Source organism: Salminus brasiliensis, chromosome 6, assembly GCF_030463535.1.
Source record: "Salminus brasiliensis chromosome 6, fSalBra1.hap2, whole genome shotgun sequence".
Lineage (NCBI taxonomy): Eukaryota > Metazoa > Chordata > Actinopteri > Characiformes > Bryconidae > Salminus > Salminus brasiliensis.
Genome location: NC_132883.1, coordinates 34,057,269 through 34,079,294, shown reverse-complemented (window position 1 = coordinate 34,079,294; position 22,026 = coordinate 34,057,269). Strand labels below are relative to the sequence as shown.

The following is a 22,026-nucleotide window of genomic DNA, read 5'->3' as shown; positions in this document are numbered from 1 at the left end:
GTCGGACTCTACAGTACAGGTAACATCACCACTCGAATCTTGTAAAACTAACAACCGTTTAAGGGTGAATATCCCTGTGCGTTTCCGTTCCAGTTCCAGAAAGAGTGGGTTTGGGGAGGAGGTTTGGATTCAGGCCTCTGTGATTTGCTCCTTTTTCCTCTTGCCTTGTAAAAACCTTCACCTCCGTTCAGGCTAAATCGTATAATGGCATCTGAGCAGCCACTGTGTCTATTCAATACTGTAATTACAGTCTCACTTTTATTCTCAGCCTTTTAGCTCCACGGTCAAACCCGGGAATCTCTGATGAATGGTGCGGATTCTAATTACGAAGGATATTTTATTATTTCTCATTTGGCTTCACTGCAGATTGAAACCCACAGCATGCAGTGCCAGAGATTTGTGTAAAGAAATGGCACAGTGTGACTTGGTGAAGTTTAATATGCTTGAACCTTTAACACTTCTCAGCTAACTTTTGTGTGGGCCATGTGGCTCTTTCAATTATTGGACGTCTACAACTACCTCTCTGGATCGACTCAGACCCTTAAATTTGTTACATATTACTCTCTAAGCTCGGCGCAATAAAAACTATTAATGCGTATCCATAAAAAGCCCTCTTTTTACAAGGCTAGACGGCTGTTTATGGTCGTATACTGCATGTCATATTTCCAGAGCTTGCACTGTTTTTTAATAGCTCTTTGAAGGTGTACACAGTTTTACATGTGCAAATGATAATGCCCTTGCATAAGGTTTGTACAAGCTCCTAAAACCAGCTTTGGCCTGAAGCTCATTTGTTTTTTCTTGAACTTTATTTATATTATATATTGCATATATTTATGCACAAAGGAATGTGTCTATAGATATATATATTCTGTATAATGCCTGTGCATGAAGACCTGTAGTATGGACTTATTTTTGCGTAGAAGCTTTGTGGTAGAGGAGTGTCATGTTGATTCAGTCCAGACGCAATGGTTAAGAATAACTTCATCTACTCTGTAGCTTGAGCTCGGAGCTGCATTCTGAGGCCAAACGCCTTATTCTCATTCCCCCGAACACGTCCACCCACTGCTGTACATGTCATTTCATTACGCTTTGTTTGACATTACGGTGTATGAACGGCAGGAACAATACCAACTTGTTCATGACTGAACAGTAACTTGTCCAAGCTGGAAGGGGTTCTCTTGCTGTGTGTAACGTGTATATGTGGATGTGGATGAGAGAGAGAGGGAGAGAGAGAGACTAGTATTTTCCTTTAGATAAAGTCCATCCATCCATCCATCCATCCATCATTACACAGACTCTTGCTCTACACTCTTCAGTAAGTGGTGCTTTCCTTTGTTAAAAAGCCAACAGTGAGTTGCCAGTTGGCCTCATCACTTTCTCTTCTCCTAATCACCCAACATTGTGGACTAAACCCCGTTCAAGTCGTAACAGCAGCCTGTGCAACCTCCAGTGTTCATTACCATGAAACAATTCAAACCTCCAGCTCCAGAGCCAGTTAACTTACAGACATAGCAATGCACCAGTCTGCCTATGGAAACTGATTTACAGTACATTCACCTGCATTTATACATTGATGGCATCTGGCTGAAACTCTTATCCAGAGGGACTAATGGTACGTGTCCACTTGCCACCTTGCCTCGCCGCATCCCGTTTATTTGAATAGAAGGAGCTGCCGCATGCACACAGTGTGTGGTGGGTTGCAGTGGGTTGCGTGGAGAGGGGCATTGCCATATGGCGAATAAGTTCAGCAGAGTTCAACTTTATGCAAATGAGTATACCGTCTTGCCTGTCTTATTAGTGTAAGAGTGTGACCCAATACGCTACGCTAACTGATACCACGTTGCTGTGTATTTTCACTCGCAATTCATTAGCATCCATGCATGCTGCTAAGCCCATCTTTTGAATCCACTTGCACGAGTGTCTACATGCTAATATATTCATTGTTCATCAAAGCATATATAAGGCATGGCAGTATATGCATTGTTATTTCCTATAGCCATTATGTCTTACAGTACCGCAAAGCCTGGCAAGCCAAGGGCAGCATTTCTAGACCAGGTCCAGGGAGCCCTTTTTTACGGTGGGGGCTTTTCAGGGCATGTCTGTCCAATATGCCCTGAGGCAATAAGGTAAAGTGATAACTTTGTGAAACTGCTACACTAATGTTTTTCGCCACATTTTTCCAGCTGCTTCCCCTCTTGGGCGGGACCACCCGAGGTCTTGGGTCCTGTGTGCTTTTCGGGGCCTCGCGCTTAAGCCCCTCGCCCCAGGGCCCAACTCATGCGCTAATGCCGGGGATCAGCACTGTGCTTATTATCTCACGCTGGCTCGCCCTATCGAAAAACCCTATCTTGTACCCGGACCTGGGGCACATGCGTTTCTGTGTATGTGTGTGTGTTTGTCCACCGGAGCGTGCGTAACCCTGGCCCCAATTATTGGCCCCCGCATTAGGCAGCTGCTTTCCTTTAGAAAAACACAACTTCTTGTGTAATTATGTTGAAGAAGCCGGGGGAGGAATGTTGATCAGATGCTGAGCGGAGCACAGAGCAGAACAAATGAGAAGCACATGAAAAGCCTGCAAGCGTCAGGCCTCTCTATGCCGCTCTGAAGCTTTTGGGGAAGGGGGGGGGGGGGGGAGACATAGGGAGGGACACAGTCACAAAAATGTAGAGCAGGCCCGCCGCGCATGGCACTGCAAAAAAGGACGTCCTGCCAAGTCCATCAGGACCTCATTCTTACCCATATGAGGCTATGTCTCATACTAAGCCATTGCAGCTTAAGATACAATCCAAATGACTCAATCATAAAAATACAGCCAAATCAATCAGTCCCCTGACTGGAACAAGCCAAAAACTCTTTGTTCTTTTTGCTTTCTCTTGTGAACTTATTCTGCAAGTTTGTAACCTTCATTACCTGTGAAAGTAATTACCTTGCATACAGGCGATGTAGGATGTATGTATGTGTAATATGTGTAATATATATATATATATATATATATATATATCCTTGTGTGTGTCTCATGGCATTACTCTTATGCTACATGGTTTGGATATGTTTGATGTGTTTTTGTTATTCTAATCATGATAGTGTCCTTTGTTCTGATTTACCAGTCGATTTTGTATTGCTGTCATACAGAAAAACAGCTTCTCAGTGAGTTTCTTGGAGGTACAACTAAATAAGGTTAAGTGTGAAGAACGTTGTATAGGTTTAAAAAACAACCACTTGATAAAAAGCTATTCACAATCACAAAAATAAAAACAGTTCTTGGAAACAAGTTGTTCTTCTGTGGTATCGCTTAAAGAAGCTTTGTTAGCACCATTATTTCTCAGAGTGCATATCGATAAAACCACAAGCCATCAGTATTGGCTGGTGTTATCCATGTTACTAAGTAGTTCTCATCCGTAGTGGTTATATATAGAACCACAAGATCTCTAGGAACCATTTGAATGCTTAGGTAGTTTCTGGCTACAGAACCATGGTCAATTACAGTTCTTTTTGTGGAGTGTAAAATTATATTCTTTCAAACTCTGTCCATATATGTTCTGTAATGCAAAGAATCACCAAATCACTAGATGTCAATTCAATAGCATCAATTCTTTAACAATTAAGCCACAGTAGCAGAGTTTATGTCTTTATGAGGCTGGAGTCATGAGGACTGATTTACTGTATGTGACTAGGCCATTTGGATTGTAATACTGGCTCAGAAAGGGGACTAAATATGTGGAAGAATCAGGGACTAATGCATTTGGCTTAAAGAATATAGAAGAATAAAAAACTAAACAAAACGATTAACGCTCTTGAAGCCCAGACATTTAGCTTCCTGAATTTGGAGTAAGTAGTATGTTATAGATCCCAAGACTGACAAGTGTTTCTTTTCCAACAGTATCATAACACAAAGTAACATATTCCAATACTAACCCTAAACTACAGGCCGATATAATTCTTCAGTTGGACCTGCTTCCATTTTGAACTCCAAGAGAGCCATCAACTGCTAAATGATATCCTTTGTGTGTGTTGGTTTTTTTTTTTTTCCTCTTTGAGGCTAAAAGATAGGTATCAGTTATTCCAAGTTTGTGTTTTTCTGTTTAGCCAGCACTTCTTGGTAAAAACCCGCTTCCCTTTTCTCCGTTTTCCCTAGCAGATAGACATCTTATATAAACATCCATCCATGATCTACTACACACTGCGCTCTTCACTGCCCATGCAGGGAGATCAAAAGAGGATTCAGCCAAATCTACTGATTCACTTTAGACCATATTATTGCTTAATCCAATTCAAAGCAGTTTGGTTTAATGTAGGGCATTTAGCTATACCTGCTGGGAGATGCCATCTAAAAGTGTGCTGTTTGTAGAAAGAATGAGTAGTTAGTCTCCTCAAGTTGTCTCCATTAAGTAACAACATAGAAAAAGATCATTTCTCAAGATAATTTACCATGAATTTCAAGTTTCTGAGAAAACTTTGCACGTGATAAGCCTTAAAATTAGGTTTAAAAAAAAAAAAAAGATGTTCTAAACTAATGGTTCTACCAGTAAAGGATGAGGTTAACTCTAGGACATAGCAAGAGACCGCATGCTGTTTCCTTGGAACCAAAAGACTGGTCGTACAGATTGATTGATTTACTCGTTGTATCTGATGAACTACAATTCAGTTCTTCTCAATAAATTTGACTTTATCAAACAAAACTACTTGGCTACCACATCCTAGCAATGTTTAGTAAGGAGTTACACCTTAAATGCCCACTGTTCACTTACTGCTGCTCAGAATTAGCTGGCACTAAGAGCAAGGCAAAGAGGAAAAAGGCCCTTTCATGTGCTTTTTCGATAAACTGAGAGTTAGACATCAAACGCAGGCTGCCGAGGCATCAGATGCCATGCCTGCAGATATTTTCAGATGAGATAAAGCACGCCGGCCACAGAGATCAGGGCCCCCTTGATGTCGGGAAAGTGCTCTTAATCTGAACCCTCCAAACCTCTGCTTGGACTGCTAACCCTCTTTATCGCTTGAAGAATGAAAGTGGCAGTGGTTTTAAGAAGGCCTGCCTCAGAGACAAGAAGAAGCAGAGAATCTGAATGACAGAGAGGCAAGTGAACATTGATCTTGAAACAAAAATCGAGGTTCTAACTTGAGCAGAACTTTGGATCTGGATCTTCTAGAAAAAGGTTGTGTAAACAACAATTGGGTGTTAAAATAGTTGAATAGAATTACAGCTATTTTAGACTCAAGGCCATTTATAGGAATTCATCCAGAGCCAATTCGGAGGTGGTTAGAGGTGGAAAACACATGGAGGTCGAACATAGAAGGACCACAAACTATTACATGCAGCACGTGTGCAACATGTTTCAAAGGACGAATTCTGAAATCTGCAAGTAAATGAAAGTGAACACATATGACCAGTGTGGCGCATATGGCCAACATCATATCACAAGATAGATAACCTTTTTATTTGTATAATTAACAATAAATGATAAAATTATCAATATTGATTTATTGATAATATGAAAGATTAATAGCTAATATTTAATCACCCATGACCAGCCATCCAATTTTAGTTTTGGATATCTAACAGATGAAAAAGGTGTTTCTCTAGGTTTCAGGGAGCAACAGATCAGATCACTTGATGGGCAAATTTTTGTGGAGTATGAAAAGTGCTATCAAAATGTATAACAAGCAACCTTAACACACCTTTGCAAAAGTCGTCATGGACGTAAACAACTTCACGCATAAGATTCCAGACTTATTTATTTGTTGAAGAAGTTTGATTTGTTTCTTAAGTCGGAGAATCAGGTTCTCATAACATGTTGTACTCAGATGCTTAATAGTTCAGGATGAGCGAATATAAAAATACAGACAAAATCTTACCTTAATCATTTCTGTACAAACATAGAACAACTGTCAGTTTATGTCAGAACACACACACACACACACACACACACACACACACACACACACACACACACACACACACACACTTTAAAAATGAGGCTACTGGGGCAGCACATGTAATTTGTATAGTAGAAGAATAGATGGCAGTTGTGGAAAACACACATTGCTGATTCAATGATTCAAGGGTTTGTTTCCATTGTTTGACTTTGCTAATGTTTAAAATTTATTAAGGCATATTAACAGTTTGATTGAAAAAGAAAATACATATATAAAAGTCAGTCATAAGAAATACTTTCCGAAAGCCTCAAATTTGACCGCTAATAAATATACTGGATGAATTTATAATGAATAGTAGTAATGATAAAAATGAAAAAAGGACATTGTAAAGATAACTAGTGGTAACTGTATAGTAGTTAAATGAACGTTTATGACAGTGAACCCAAAAATGAGATATTTCAATTTTGACCAAAAAATGTGTTTCACAGGCCAATGGGCATGTGAGGGATGGTGAATATATTAATGCACCCTCCAAGAAAATGAAAAAGTGAAAGAATCACGGAATACAAATGTGTATGGAACTTTGCCACCATTTTGCATAATTTAGTGTTCGCCCATTCCCAGTGTCTGTCCCCTATTGTAACCACCAATTTGGTTTTTGCAGTGCACTTGCTTCAGTGAGAAACCAATTCATCAATACATCTTTTCATACCCAAAATCATGTGAATGCACATTTAGTTGGTGTGAGACTTTGCCACTAGTAAAGCAGAATCTGCCAAACCTTCTTCCTCACGGAATGAATAGAGTTGGTCCCACCTTTTCACCAGTGCGTTATAAAGCTCATCACAAGTGAAAAAGCAAGAGTAACATTTATAGGTGACTAAAATGTCAAACCTAATAAAACACTTGCAAGTGGAGAATTCTGTGAAATCTAAAACTGTTCAGTTCATTTGTAATAACGGATTTGAAAATGAGGATGAAGTTCTTTGTAATAATTCAAGCTAGACTGCAGAGGATGACTGTGTAGCTTGTGAATCTTAAGCGTGCTTGGGTTGAAGGCATATTGATGAGCTTATCCATATGAAACCCGAAACAAATCAGGACATATCCACTCCTTGTAATCAACAAAAACCAGGCTCTGAGCAGCAGGCAGTGGTTGAGACTGAAACTAAACATTTAAGCACCTAATTACTCAAGCCATTCAGTGCGGTTGAGTAAAATGTCAGTGCACTTATCAAGCCAAATGAACTGATTTACCCTTTGTGGATTACGGAAAGGCTTTGTTTTCATCTGATCAGTTTGCACTTACTGCAATACAATTAAAGTGTTCCACTTTAAAAACTAGAAGAGAGAAAAAAAAATCTCAAAATAAATATTCTCAGTTTCTTTAGACTTCTTGTACCTATTGTTTGGAGAAAGAAAAAAAAATCAAAACAAACAAACAAAAAACACAAAGTAGAACTGTCAGTCTTTTCCACAACGGTATAATTGTTTGACTCTATAAATATAATTTATATAGTTTCTTTTTTCTTTCCATTCCACTTCCTCCCCAATGTTTCTCCATCTTCTTTCACACTCTCGTTCACTCGCATTCAGAAAAGGGAGCTGGGGCTACTTGCACACAAACTGGTCGACGACCCGGGAGCAGCGCTTGCACTTGACGTAACAACACCAGTGGAACTTACAGTGGCAGCGCTCTACCAGCGTGGCCTTGAACTGGTCATAGCCACGGCCGCAGCACATAAGGGCACAGCCATCCATGCCCTCCGATGTTTTGTTGCAGAGGCGACCCTGCGTACCCAGAGAGCCTGTGGTCCGGTTGAAAACGCAGTAGTCCGGGCTGGGGTCAATGTAGACCAAGTCATGGCTGGTGGGTGGGTTGAATTTGGAGTGCACCTGCACCAGCTTACCACGGGAGTTGAGCTTCATGGAAGCAGCACTATCGTACTTCTCCTTCAGCGCGTCGCCTACTTTGCGAAAGTCAGCCAGTTGCAGCCAGCAAGTCTTGAGACTGCATGAGCCAGACACGCCGTGGCACTTGCAGGAGACGTGGGCCAGGTCTGACACCATCTAATATAAATGGAGAAAGAGACACATACCACCATATCAAGTACACATACCATCTAGATGTTGGATTACTCTATTAGAACAGACAATTATTCATTAGCCATGGTCACAAACTAAAATTACAATCATAGAAAGATGAGACAGCATTTCTCTTTTCAGTGCAGTAAGACATGGTAATGCTACAGAAACAAGTGGGCTACCGTTTCCTACTTGGTAGGACAAATACAACCAAAACAGCAGTTTTAAACCAACTGCAGTTCTTGAATTTCTGCTCATTTTAAGGACCTTCTGCTTGACTGGAAAACTGAACACAGTCCACACATAAAAGCTTCAGTTCTTTAATCAGTGTGAGGGTCTAATTGTTCTGTAAATTTTCCCCAGGTCTTAAGTAAAACCACTGCTCTTTTATAGCTTGGCTAGAAAACTCTACTTTCCAGAAAAATATGCCCTTTCAAAGAACTAGCTTTTTCAACTAACCATATTTCATTTCTTGTCCGAGCTTAAAGAAGATTGTCTGATGGGGGAAAATAAAATTAAAAACTTTCAGACTGCTCTTCACTGCGGTTTATTAATTTTTTTCAGTTCTTTCACTAACTAGGAACAGAAGCAGCCAGTCACCTGTACGGCTTAGCCTAATTCATCCAGTCAGAACTGACATACTTGATCTTTATTTACAACATTTATCATTTAGAAGTGTAGTTCCCTCAGCAGGCTACATATTTCTGTTAGAGACAGCTTCAGCCAAGGTGGAAGAAGAAAGGGGAGAGAGGAGGAGAAAAAAAAAAAAAAAAAAAAAAAAAAGACGTCATGATCTGATCGGATGAGAGCTTCAACGAACAGATCAAAGACTCACTCTTCAAACGTGCAGGCCAGAGCAAGCTGTTAACCAGATGAGAGCTGATTGACAGCTCAGATTGACCTGTATACTAGATCTCTCTCGCACTGTCACGCTCACTGTCCGCTGCCTATAAACCACATCAAGCATGCTGCCATTATGGAACCCCAGCCCTGGGCTTTTTGAATAGTAGATAAGATAAGATAAGATAGTCCTTTATTAGTCCTGCAGTGGGGAAATTCTAAAAATTTACATTACATTTATATTTGTGGCATTTAGCTGACGCTCTTATCCAGAGCGACTTACAAGGTTACTCATATTACAGAGGTGGGCCAGTGTAGTGTTAGGAGTCCTGCCCAAGGACTCTTATTGGTGTAGCGCAGCACAGTCACCCAGACCAGGAATCGAACCCCAGTCTCCCACATGGTGTGGTAGCTCAGTGGCTGGTAGTGGTGTTATCTGTTGCGCCACACCAACCACCACATAATACTATAATACTATACTATATAGTGTAATAATACTAAAATAATACTATACTATATAGTATAATAGTAATACTAGTAATATCCCTGAATTCTACATGTAGTTATCTGGAAGCCCAACAGATAACCACAAACAGTTATATTAAATAAGGAAAGGGTATGCAATGGAGAAGCATGGAAAAGTCAAAACACACACGATTGCATCTTGAACATTTCCCATTAACAATAATCAGCATCACTATATGCATCATCGAAGTTTACCTGACATTCAACTGAACTCTATGGTGAATATAAATGTCTGTTGAATGTAACCCTACATGCAACCTTACCCTTACATGCAAAAGCAATTTGTGCAGTTAATTTAGCAATTCATTGGATTGCACAGCTTTAATGCACCATTAAAAAGCATTATAAATGTAAAAGATTTTCTCCTAGTCAATACCATCATCCTTCCAAAAGGCTAGGACTGTTCCAATTACACAGAGACTCATATCATGAGACTAAATTCCTAGCTCCACTTTGGTGCCACATTCTGACCTTGAGAAAATCCAATTCCATTAATGACTGGCAGAACACATTAACTGTTGTTCATGCTTATTCGTTTTATACTGCCAGACAGACTGTTAACAGAACATAAGTGAGAACCAGGTAGTAGGAACTGCTGCTTGAGAGCAACATAAAGGCAATGGCTCACCCTCCGTCCTGCTTCATTGTTGTGGAGGTTCATCAATAACCGTGCGTTCTCCATGGAGCTTTTGTCATAGCTCTTTTCTCGTTCACGTGCATCGACAAACTCTTTGCTGAAGCGGTAGCCATAGTTGAGGTTGTCTCCACAGCCTCCCCAAAGCCAATCCCGAGGCAGATCTTTAGGCCTGGCGGCCCTGCTGCAGCCACAACTTGACAGCTCCCCCTCCCTGCAGGCTCGGCTCACTGCATTCACCACGCCCGCCGCACTAATGGCGTACGTGAATGCTGCCTCGCGACTTCCTGTAAAACAAACAAATGAGAGATGTTTAGACAAGGAGCTGTTAAAAGGTGGCAGTGACCGTTATCATCAGATATTACTAAGTCAGCTATCATAAATAGTCAAGTAGCATCTTGAACCTCATCATTCGCTCTTATAAATGATTCAGGCCACTGGACTTAGTCAAGAATATTCATTAAAAAAAAATGAGATTGTGAATGTGGAAAGATAGCACATAGCTGCTCTTTTCTGAATGATTACTTCAGTTACTCTCTCAATTTAAGAATTATTTTTATCTATGCAATGAGAAATTGTACTGAATTGTAGCAGGTACTTTGCATTTGCTTGGACATCAAACCTATATTTTCACTAGTCCTTCAGATCATACTATACTTCACTTGCTGGTTCTTGTGAGCTTCTAAGCCACAGGGGCCACTGTAGATGCTTGCAGTGTCCACTGCAATGATCAATGATAAGGACAATCAAATAACTTCTAGAACTACAACTTGTAAAATCCTCTTGCCAACTGAGGCCATGTGGACAAGTCATTATGTATCAGTAAAGGAGTAAAAAAAACTTCATCAAGCCATATCCATTGATCATGGAGGAATCCAGGCTTACACTGGGCAGTAAATCCATGGTTAGGCCATGCATATGGATGATTCTCTTCTGACATGCCACACCTCTGGGCCGCACAGGTGCTTCAGAAATGTGATGATGCCCCCTGCTGGTGGACAGATTTTCAGCAATTCAAACAAAACTCAAGCTTGCGAGGGGCCTCCATTTGCAGGGGGACCCTTAACTATCCCAATCCAGAGCCATTCAGAGGCAATTTTCATATTATGCCTGAGGGAGACCCAAAAGACCACAGGCTTTCCAGCATTAGAAGGAAGACCATGTGTGAGGTAGGCACAAAAGCCCATGCTTCTTTACAGCAAGAGAGTCTATTACTTTTGAAAAGACCCAATAGCCTATTATAAGAAGCAGGTTTTTCACGGACATGGGATTTAGAATGTAAGGCAATACTGGAGCTTTAGGCAGCTTCCTGAGCCACATCTGAGTAAAGTAAAGACACCTTGGAGTCTAAAACAATGCATGTGATTAAAAAATAAGGTACGATTAAGATTGAAAGCGAGAGCAAGAGCAAAAGCAAAGGACAGAAAGGGAGAGAGAGAGAGAGAGAGAGAGAGGGAGAGAGGGAGAGAGGGAGAGAGGGAGAGAGGGAATGTCATCCAGATGGAAAGGTTTTTGGTGAAGGGTCAGCCAAGCAGAGGAAAGGTTACTACTTTCTTTCTTACTTCATAGCAAAGCTGTTTAGAAATGTGCTGTCCTCTAGATGAATTCCCCTTCCCTCTACCCCCTTTTCCATTCCCCTGTGACCAAACTCGCCCAAATCCAGGAGTTGTCAGTCGGAATGAGGGCACCAGAAATCTACAATCGCCACAGTCCATCTCCAGGACAAGCTGGGACTGATGGCATGGACAAAAGTGGATAGTTTCTTGGCTCTGCAAGATCTGTAAGACTGTAAGACTTCCATCATTTGAAATGGAGTCTGTGGTGAGATGTATCTAGAGTTTGGTTTGTTTCCAAACCACAACTTTGGCCAAGTTGGCAGTGAACTCAAAGCAAACAGAAGACCGCGAAGAGTCTGAAATGAAGACAAGTTTCCTTCTTCACCTGTAGAAAAAGGACAGCTATGATTACAGTGACCTTAATTGAGGATGGAGGCCAAATGGGCTACTTAAGAATACCTGAGTCAAATTCTGCAACATTTTGGCCCAAGGTACTGGATATGCCACCATACTTTAATAGTCTACCTCAAAATGAGTCACACTGTTAACTTATTGGGTTTTAATGCCCAATGCTGGTATGGTCAACTTTTTGTGAAAAAGTTCTTCTCCATGATTAGCATACATCTGCTTAACAGTTGTCAGCTTTGAATGTACAATTACACATCAAAGAACCTGCACAGTAATAATCAGCTTAAATGAGAAATATAATATATATATATATATATATATATATATATATATATATATATAAGTTCTATATACCTACTAAAAAGCTCTTAAAGCCCTAGTCCACAACTGCTTACGATTTTAAATATCTACAACGCTAAAGTGGCAAGCAAAGCCAAACTCAACATTACTCTAAAGCGGCAATGTTTGTGCTAGCTCGTAAATGTCAAACGCCACCGCATAACCACCTTTATGAGTGCTGATGTGGCTTTTGCATATTTTATCTAAATGTCCAACCATAAATGTGGCTCACTGTCTATTGGCCATATAGTGTGAGTTTGTTCTGACAGCAACAAAACTCAATTAAAGACAAAATAACATCTACAGTAGGCAACGTCTTTCCTACTGTTCCATTAGCAGAGCTCAGACTGCCAGTGCTTCCTCGGTGTTAGCTCCTAGTATAGAAGCAGACCTGTATTTAGCCAAAACCCAATTACTCGCCATTCTCAGAGTCAGGCAAGAGCCATTTGTAGGCAGCCTCCATTTTGATTTATTCACAGACCTCACCGTAAAAGTATTCCCCTTGACCACAGCTGCTAAAAATGAGCAATACCATGTGTACCCTCTTTGCATTAAGTACACATTGCCCCCCAAAAGGAAAAACCCACTACACTGCAAATATAAAAACAACTACATTCTGTATGCATACCTACATACAGCAGTTTCCTCTGACTACTATCTGATATTTTATCCAAATATGTAACTTCTGTCAGGTGTTGATTCCAGAGGCCCAAGAGTTTTATGTGAAGAGAAAAAAGGATGACGCTCTTGGTAACTCAAGTCATTAAAAGCCAAAAGTCTGCATGCTACAGTATCTCTTATATACCCAGACAAACATGAACAGGGACCGATGAAAGTTTTAGAATTTTAGGAAAAACAAAAGAGTAATTACAAGCAAAATGAAAAAAATAACATTCTGCACTAGTTAAATTTAAGCAAATCAGTGACATGGTGTCGTGCCTTTAATGATTCATTTAATTTACTAAAGGTAGTCTTCCCACAACTCTGGTGGTTCTGAACTACTTAGAGTTTTCTTTGACAAACTTTCTATTCAACTTTTTATTCAATTTTCTTCCTTTTTTGCTTACTCACTTCGATACTGACTCAGAGACTCAGTGCTTCTTCTGTCAAGTTTTCCACCACACTTTTTTACTTTCTTGTAGATTTTGAGCCCTGTGAAAGAACCCCCTACCAGCTTGAACATCCAGTAAAAAGTCACAAACAATAATAACGGCAAACTGAGTGGTCTTGTGTATTGGGTACAACTCTAATCCCTTCATTTCAATGGCCACATTTAGTCATTAATCTCATTTTGGAGTGCTGTGCAAGTTAAACAGCATGCTGTGCACAAGGCCCAACATTTACGGCAGCTCCAAACCTCTAGTTTGGAAGAGGGAAGGTTTAGGGTCATGACTGAGTTTGCACCTAATATGTCCATGTCCTGGATGTGCCAGCCAAAGATGCGGTTAGTCATTTTAGATTGATGAGGTAAAGAATGCGTAGTGTCCATTTGGTCTTGCTCATTTACTACTGTTCCAAACTGAAGCCAAAATGTAATGTATTCTGATCCATGTTTAAAGCTATTGTTTAAAAAAAGGAGAAAAAATATATAAAACCATCCTGCTATTCATGGAATAATGTCTTAATAATAATAATAATAATAATAATCATCATCAATTAATAATAATAAATTGGAAGCTAAACTGCAGTGCTCAGTGGAAGCACTACTTAAGGCATTTTATTTTCAGCACTTGTATACATAACTATTATCTCAAAATTATTTAAGTTATTAAATACTGGTGTATTGTTTTTTTAAGGGGCTTCACATCCTGCCTTAACCTTTTAGCTATGGTACAGTCACTGTAATGCACTGCTTCTCTTGGCTTATTGCTTTATTAGCTGTTCTCAATCCAAACCGCAAACACTCACCAATCTGCATGACGCGGCCGAACACAGAGGAGTTGTCCACGGTGCTGCAGTTCCAACGGCGGTGTCGGAACTGGTACTGACACTCACGAATGCCCGTCTTGGCTCCCTCGCCTATGTACTGCATGTGGTCCTGGTACAGCTGGCATAGCTTCTTCTGGCCTTTAGACAAGCCTGCCAACTGACTGCAAAGAGGCTGAGCTCCTATGATGTAAGCTTCAGGAATCAAAAGTGGATTCATAGCCAAAGACCTGTGAAACACACACACACACACACACACACACACACACACACACACACACACACACACACACACACACACACACACACACACACACACACACACACACACACACACACACACACACACACACACACACACACACACACTTGTTACACCAGTAAGTATGATAGCGGAAGAACACAGTGTGTCCAACAGTTCTGTTTTTAGACATAATAAGCCATTGGCATGTGTGATCATCCATAGTATAAAGCAGTGTGTGTGAATCCTGCATCCACACACTCCTTTAGTTGTAAAGAGATAATTGTGATTATTATCCAAATTAATAAGAGAATTTCTTATCTACAGTAGTTAGGGGTAGCCTTACTTAGTCTTAAGAGGCTCAAACAGAAGTGGAATTTCGGATTAAGAAAGGAGAAAGTGGCCTTGAATGTACCTGGCAAAAACACAGAACTGAAATTTAAGAAACCTTAGAATTTGAGACTTGAGGTTCACAAAGTCTTTATTGATATTAAAGCTCTATGCACTTATTTGTATCAGATAAAATGCTGCCAATAAAGTGTTTAGATTAAAAGCTGCTACTTTGATTATAATTATAATAAATTCCGCCCATTTCTACAGAATACTATGAGAGCAAGATTTTTTTTTATAATAATGTAGTGAACAAGTAAACTCCAACACAACATTAAAATAACTCACTCTGCTTTGAAATAACATTTTTAAAAAACTTTATACAAAAGAGAAATAACTGACATAAAGAAAAGATAAATCAACAAAAGTAACAAAAAGTCTGTTTTATTACTAAACATTTGTATTTTTGTCCAGTCTCTGTTGTTTACTTGAGAAATGTCACAGTTGACAGTCATTTAGAGAATATAATTATATTGGCCGATATTATCAGCTAAAACTTTTCTTAAAATTGGTATTAGTGAGATCAGTTGGGGCCTAGTTCTGCTACAAGCTGTTCATTGCATTAGGCACTGGAGGACAGGACTAGTGATGGCAGGAAACAGCCCTGTTTCATCCACTGTCAAACGATGCACTGAGTGTGTGAGAGAATATGCAGAAGCAGGCATCAAATGCAGAGAGAGTAAACATGCAGAAAGCATAATGAAATGAGCCCTTCCGCTTTTTTTTTTTTTTTTTTTTTTTTAAATACAAGTCGATTAATTATTTCCCAATAAATCAAATAATTAGAGATGTGACGAGGCTGGATTTATTGCCTTTGTCTATGATGCGTACAACCAAGCACACAAAGAAACTGTAATGGATTAAAGCATCAGTGCAGAACCACCACAGTGATCCCAAAAAGCATTTTAGAAGAAAAGAAAAGAGAGAAAGAAAAAAAAAAAAAAAACTATTTTCCCTGAATCTTTAGTTTTAGAAGCATTTGAACAGAGTTACAGCGAGCAATTTGTTTTTCCATTAGTTAAAAGAGTTAAGAACGTCTCAAATGTACAATATTGGAAACCGAAGTAGGCAGTGCAGTAATACATATCAAGCAAAGCATACCCAACAATCAGCAAAAGCAGCACCCCCCCCCCCCCAAATACATTTGGTTTGTCTGATATTTGGAACACAGTGGACCAATTTAGTCTTTGCTATTAATGGAAATAGGAAGGACAAGCCCATAGTCTCTCTCACACACACACAGACACACACGCGCCTACGCAGTTCGTGCCGGCACATATTTGGAAATTCATTCAAAAACCACAGCATTCTATGTTTTATATAATATTCATCATTTTGGTTTGGCAATGCAGGGGAAATGAAAATAAAGAAGGGGGGAAAAGTCAGATGTGAGCAACGTGTATGTGCTAAAGTCAGCATGTTGGAGGGAGGGTTTTTTTTTAGAACGAGTTCATATGTGGTGGGACACCAAGAGACAGAACCACACCGACCTAAGACACAATGTAGCACTCAGAGAGCGAGAGAGAGAGAGAAAAAGACAGCGAGAAAAAGCAAGAGAGAGCAAGAGAGAATGCGAGAGCTTGGTCAAGTCCATTATCCATGCTTCGTCTGGCATTGCAGCTTGTCTGGCCAACCTCACAGTCAACCACGCACCCTCTCTCACACACACAGAGCTGTGTTTGTCTTAGACAGCGCATATAGGGTATAAATGGACACGTACCACCACGAGGTAGCCTCCACCACCACCTGCATAAAGAAGGCCAGGAAGGTGATGGCCATCACTCCATGCCGTGTATCCATGGCTCCAACACAGCCAGAACAGAACAGTCTGCTTCTGAAGAACATTCTGCAAGAACAGAGAAAGTAGATTATTTATTACATACATACACACACAGATACAGACACAGAGCAGGTTCAGTATTTGAACTGTGTATTTATATACTGTTGCAATCACGCAAAAACTTTTCTATTTTTCACCTTTTGACAAAATGTTTTTTTTTTTTTCATGGTTTCAACATTTCATGATGAATGGATCAATAGAAATGTTCCAAAAACGTTTTACATTGACGTCCATAAAAAGTTCCGTCTTTATTTCTTCTGTAAAATTACCATTTTGTTTTTTGCATGGCGTGCTAAAGCACACTCTTTGTGCTTTCATCCACAAGTGCAGTAAAATATGATCAAATATTTATACAATAGGTCGCATCGTTACATCCCAAGCAGGAGTGCAACACACACACACACACACACACACACACACACACACACACACACACACACACACACACACACACACACACACACACACGACTTTTCAATACAGTAAAAACAAGGAGCGCCTGGTGTATGTTCCTTGTGTTCACATGTTATTATGACAATGATTGTACCATCCTCACAGCTTACATGCATGTTCATGACAGCTATAATGATGCATTTATTTTTAGGCTTGGTAAGATTTTTTATGAGACCTTCTGATGTTTTATGAGACCTTAGACTTTTAATATTTTGTTTGTAAAAATGAGGAAAAAGATTCATCAAAGCTCTTAGACACAATATTGTCAATGTCACCTTGTATCTTTGTGTGAGTTTTAAAAGTGAAGATGGACAAAAACAATGTCATGATTAATGGACCAGTAGAAAATTATCCAAAACTTTTTTTACATTAAGAGTGCCCCCCCTTCTGTAAAGCAAAACAGGAATCATACAATACATAGACTGGTTTCATTTGAAATATGAACTTTTAATTTCCACCTGTGTTGCCCTCCATCATATAAACTAGCCTCCTAGAATGTATAATTGATTTATTAAAAGCCCAGGAATTCAAGTGTGGGTGTGTGCATAACATAAGCCCCTCCTCTTCACCCTGCCTGCCCCCTTTCCTCTGATGGGTTGCTCCCAGATGCCTCTTTGACAGTGGTTATAATGAACAATGATAAATGAGAGACCCTAATAAGAGACTGAGGCATGCATCAGCAATTGTACCTTTACATTGCAATACACTTTTACATTCCGATACGTCTTGGAATCATTACATTCAAAAATCCCATATTGGTGTATTAGTGAGTGAGACTGTGTTGTGTGTGTGTGTGTGTGTGTGTGTGTGTGTGTGTGTGTGTGTGTGTGTGTGTGTGTGTGCGCGCGCATGCGTTTTTGACAATCAGCGTCCTTGCATTGCATTGTATGTGCATATGCTACAGTACAGCATTAGTGTGTGTGATAAGCATGTGTGTTTGTGAAGCTTCAGGCCTCTCTGCCTGCAGGGCCCAAACTAGCTCACATATCTCATAAAACTGACAGATGTGCAGTGTGGGACACACAGCAGCCGCTCAGCCCCTCAGCCCAGCGTGCAGGTCGGCCATTTAGTGCCCGTGCCCGTGTCCAGCACAGCACGGTCAGGGCCGCAATTCTGAACAGTCCCCTTCTCATTTCACTTAATCATTCTGTATTACCAACGGACCAAATGGCTGCCTAAACCAGAGAACAAAGAATGTGGAGATATTTGATATTTTGCATAAATAGGCACTTTTGGTGATTTACTGCTTTATTGCGAGCGAGATCAATTGGGTGGTTTTCCTTCAGCTTCCAAACCTTTTGGAGAAAATGTTTGAGGTTACAACTTTATCTGTGCAATTCCCCCCCAAAAAAAAAAAAAAAAAAAAAAAAAAAAAAACAGCAGCCAGCTGATGGCAAAGCGCTGATGGGTATTTTATAGTCGGACTGTGAAGCAGAAAGCACGCGAGATGTATTACGCATTTAATGGAAGTCCTCAGAAGATGGAAATCTGCATGGACTGGGCCAGTATATAATATCTGTAATTAGTCACTGAAGGTCAACAAAATGTGTATAATGATCCATTCCCTAATGAACTCTTCCGAGGCCGAGCTGCAGAAAAAGACCTTGCTGCACCCCGTCCTGAAGTGCAGACGCCATGGCAAAACTGCTTTCGGCTGTACTGCCCACAGCCAGCAGACCTAAGATCTACTTTCAATGAGTCTAAGCATATGGCAGATTTTCATTCTTAGATTTTGTAAGTTATATTCATATACTAAAAACCTCATTTAAATAAAAACACAAAAACACAGACAATCTACCGTAACTGCGCTTTCAGTTTAGTTTTAGGCCTAAACTGTAAGTAATGTTTTAACCTTGCAGTTTTATAAGTAGTAATAATGGAAATGTCCAGCACATTTCCACTAATTAAATCCTATCCCCTACTCATGAAAGTGTGGAAGTTTTCCGGACACAGACAAGAGTGTTCGAAACTGATTGAGGAAACAGCACAAATCCTGACTGACAGGCGAAGAATCAGATAAAGTGAAATGGCAAATAAACAAACAAAAATTGTCCAAGTAATGAAATAATACAGAAATTCTCTCATTTTGCACCCTTTCACGCTCACACTAACGGTCCTATCTGAGCGACCGTTGCTTCTCGCTAGTGAAGATATTATCCTGAAACCTGCGGAGGGCCAATCCGCTAGTTCCGTTCCTTTAGTGCCGCTTTCTCCTTTGGGTGAGTCTGAACTTCAGGTAGAGTTCGTAGCAGAAGTGTAGCAGAGTCTGAATGAATGGAGAACCCCTCAGAGCTGTAACCTATTTCACTCAGTCATCTGCGTTTCCCACCGTCTGGAGTCTCTCTAATGATCTTTACACTCTCCGCCAAGACCTGCAGCCCACCAGCGGCATGTGCTTTTATTTTTTACCCGTTTTAAAAAGGCGCGTGCGCGCACGCACGCACGCACGCAGACACACACACTCGCTTGCTCTCTCTCTCTCTCGGTAGTTTGTCCAGACTGGAATGAGAGACGAATAAACCGCTAAGGAGAAGCTCCAGTAAGGTCGAATCGCTTCATGTCAATCTCCAGTCCCTAAACGCTCTTACAAACTAATGATTAATATCATTGCAATATGTATTCTTCTTATTATTATCACTACTACTACAACTACTATTACTACTATTAATAATAGTAGTTCGTTCGAGGTTCACGGCAACGCACATGGACAACACGTGGGAGTTTTGTAAGATCAAAACTCACAAATAAATGAATTATTCTTAGGCTATTTTATTATTACTACTACTACAGCTATTGCAGTGTAGCTGTTTTCTCTCTACAACCCCATTATAATTTCCATTACCGTATTTTTTATTTGCCTATTTACTGTACATCAATAATAATAATACAAATAATAAAATAAAATACACATACATAAGTTCACACGAAGTCTGTGACCTAAAATAATAATATTTTAGGTCATCAACATGAAGTGAACAAAAGACGCACATACCGCAGTATGGATCATAACGGAAAGCACAGGACCCACACAATATAGTATAAAAAAAAAGTAATACAATAATAAATACAATAATAAATACATATATGAAAGCATGCATGCACACCGGTTTATCAGTCATACGAGAAGTTACAAAATACCCAACTGTCACCAAAAATCAGCGTCTTCAGAGCACCTTTCACTTACTATATAGGGCTGTATATACGCTGCAGCTTACTTCTTACCCCTCCGAGTAAAACTGTGGTAGTCAGCTGTTGGCCCTTATGGTCTGACCAGTTAGAGCAGTGTGCGCGCAACCTGTAAAATAGCCCTACACTCTCAAGCCTTCAGAAACAGAAGTCTTAAATAAAATATTTAAAGTCGGAAGCTCTCCAAGATATTTACTACAGCCGTGTTTCCACTAGCGGGCTACGTCTACATCATCTTAACGACCGAGTTGGGGTGATTTTTTATTATTATTATTATGATTATTATTATTAATATTATTATTTAGACCACCTCTGTAGTAACGAGATCTGTGATCGAGATGTATGATATTCTACCATAAAGTGTCAACTAGGAGGTCACCGTTACTCCAAATAATAATAATACGTTTCTCGGTGTGGTTTAAGTAGCTCGCCTAAACCCGGGTTGTATAGAAGAGTGTTGCTGAGTACAGAGAGCAGCAGACTGAATAAAAGATGAAGTGTTTGACTCGGTGTTAAAAGACTGCGCTGGACGAGTGTAAATGTTCAGTAGAGGTGAAGAAGACACCTCTCCACTTCTGCAGACAGGAGTCCAAAACTGTTAGCATTAGAGCGGCAGCTGTGAATGACCAGGCCGCTAAGGGGCGCCAGCCACAACCAATTGGGCTGCAAATAAAGTTCTTTTGGCTTCACGATGTCCGTAAACTTTCTGCTAACTTTCAGCCAACTGTCGTGGTCGAGTTTACAGGAGCTTCTAAAGGGAGAGACCTGAACGGATACAACTTCTGAAAATAAAAAAGACGACTTTTTCTACCATCTAGTTTGTTATTTTATTCCACAGCCGTTCCCCTGAGACTTGGATAACTGATGTCCAATTCTGGACATGGCCATGAAAACCTTTTGCTACCTTTTGATATTATTGTATCACAGCCCCTGCATCAGATCTTAATCGAGACAGCTAGCTAAAGTAAAAACAACTAACAAGAAAATAGGCTTTTACCTTGTGACTCTTAACTCCAAAACATTTTCCTGTTTCTGCACCAAAAATTAGAACAGATCTGGCTGAAGACACTGCATTGACGAGCATCAGGCAAACAGAGGAGACAAAAAGGTGACTTACTATGCAGACGGCTGAGATGGGGAGCTTCTTATATATGACGGTTATTGAAGCTAAATTCCAAAGCAAGTTCTTGTGTTCCGAGTATCCCACTTTCTCGAGCTTGCTACACCCCAGCACAGTTGCAATCCACAACGAAATGCTTCGAGTTTTGCAGTCAGGCTGCGCACAGTGTCCACGAGCAATCCGAGAAAACGCTCACTAAAAACATTCACAAGCAGAAAAGTACTTCTGCTGTCGACTTCTCCTCACACGCTCCCCATGAATGTTTTACTCAGAGATCCTTATTCGCCTGGAGACGGTACTGAATGAAAAAGGTGATGGAGTAAAATCCTAGAGTACTGAGGCGGTGTTTACCCCGGTGTTTGGTTCGCTCTACCTGCTAAAACATCCTTGTGGGTATCTCCGTCACTGGGTGGACCTCCATTCTGTGCCGCACACCACACTTTCCATGCTTTTCTGTTGGAGAGGGCTGATATAAGCGAGGTTAGGTTTCCAACTGAGCCGGCTGTGCGGCAGGACAAGCTTGAAGAAGTTAGTGTTTCCAGAAAGCTGAAGGAGAGCGTCTCCAGATTTGAAGGCGCTGTGGGAAGGACGCTGAGCTATATCGAT

General features: G+C 40.3%; 1 protein-coding gene across 1 annotated transcript; it reads right to left on the bottom strand.

The window, feature by feature from the left end:
- Positions 1-6,200: 6,200 nt before the first annotated feature.
- Positions 6,201-21,656, bottom strand: wnt5a (wingless-type MMTV integration site family, member 5a). The gene is made up of 5 exons (XM_072682135.1): positions 21,418-21,656; positions 16,542-16,667; positions 14,173-14,420; positions 9,956-10,248; positions 6,201-7,947 (listed from the first exon to the last, which is right to left on the bottom strand). Exons 2-5 carry the CDS (start codon positions 16,664-16,666, stop codon positions 7,489-7,491), a joined length of 1,125 nt encoding a protein of 374 aa, XP_072538236.1. The 5' UTR covers position 16,667; positions 21,418-21,656; the 3' UTR covers positions 6,201-7,488.
- Positions 21,657-22,026: the final 370 nt, after the last annotated feature.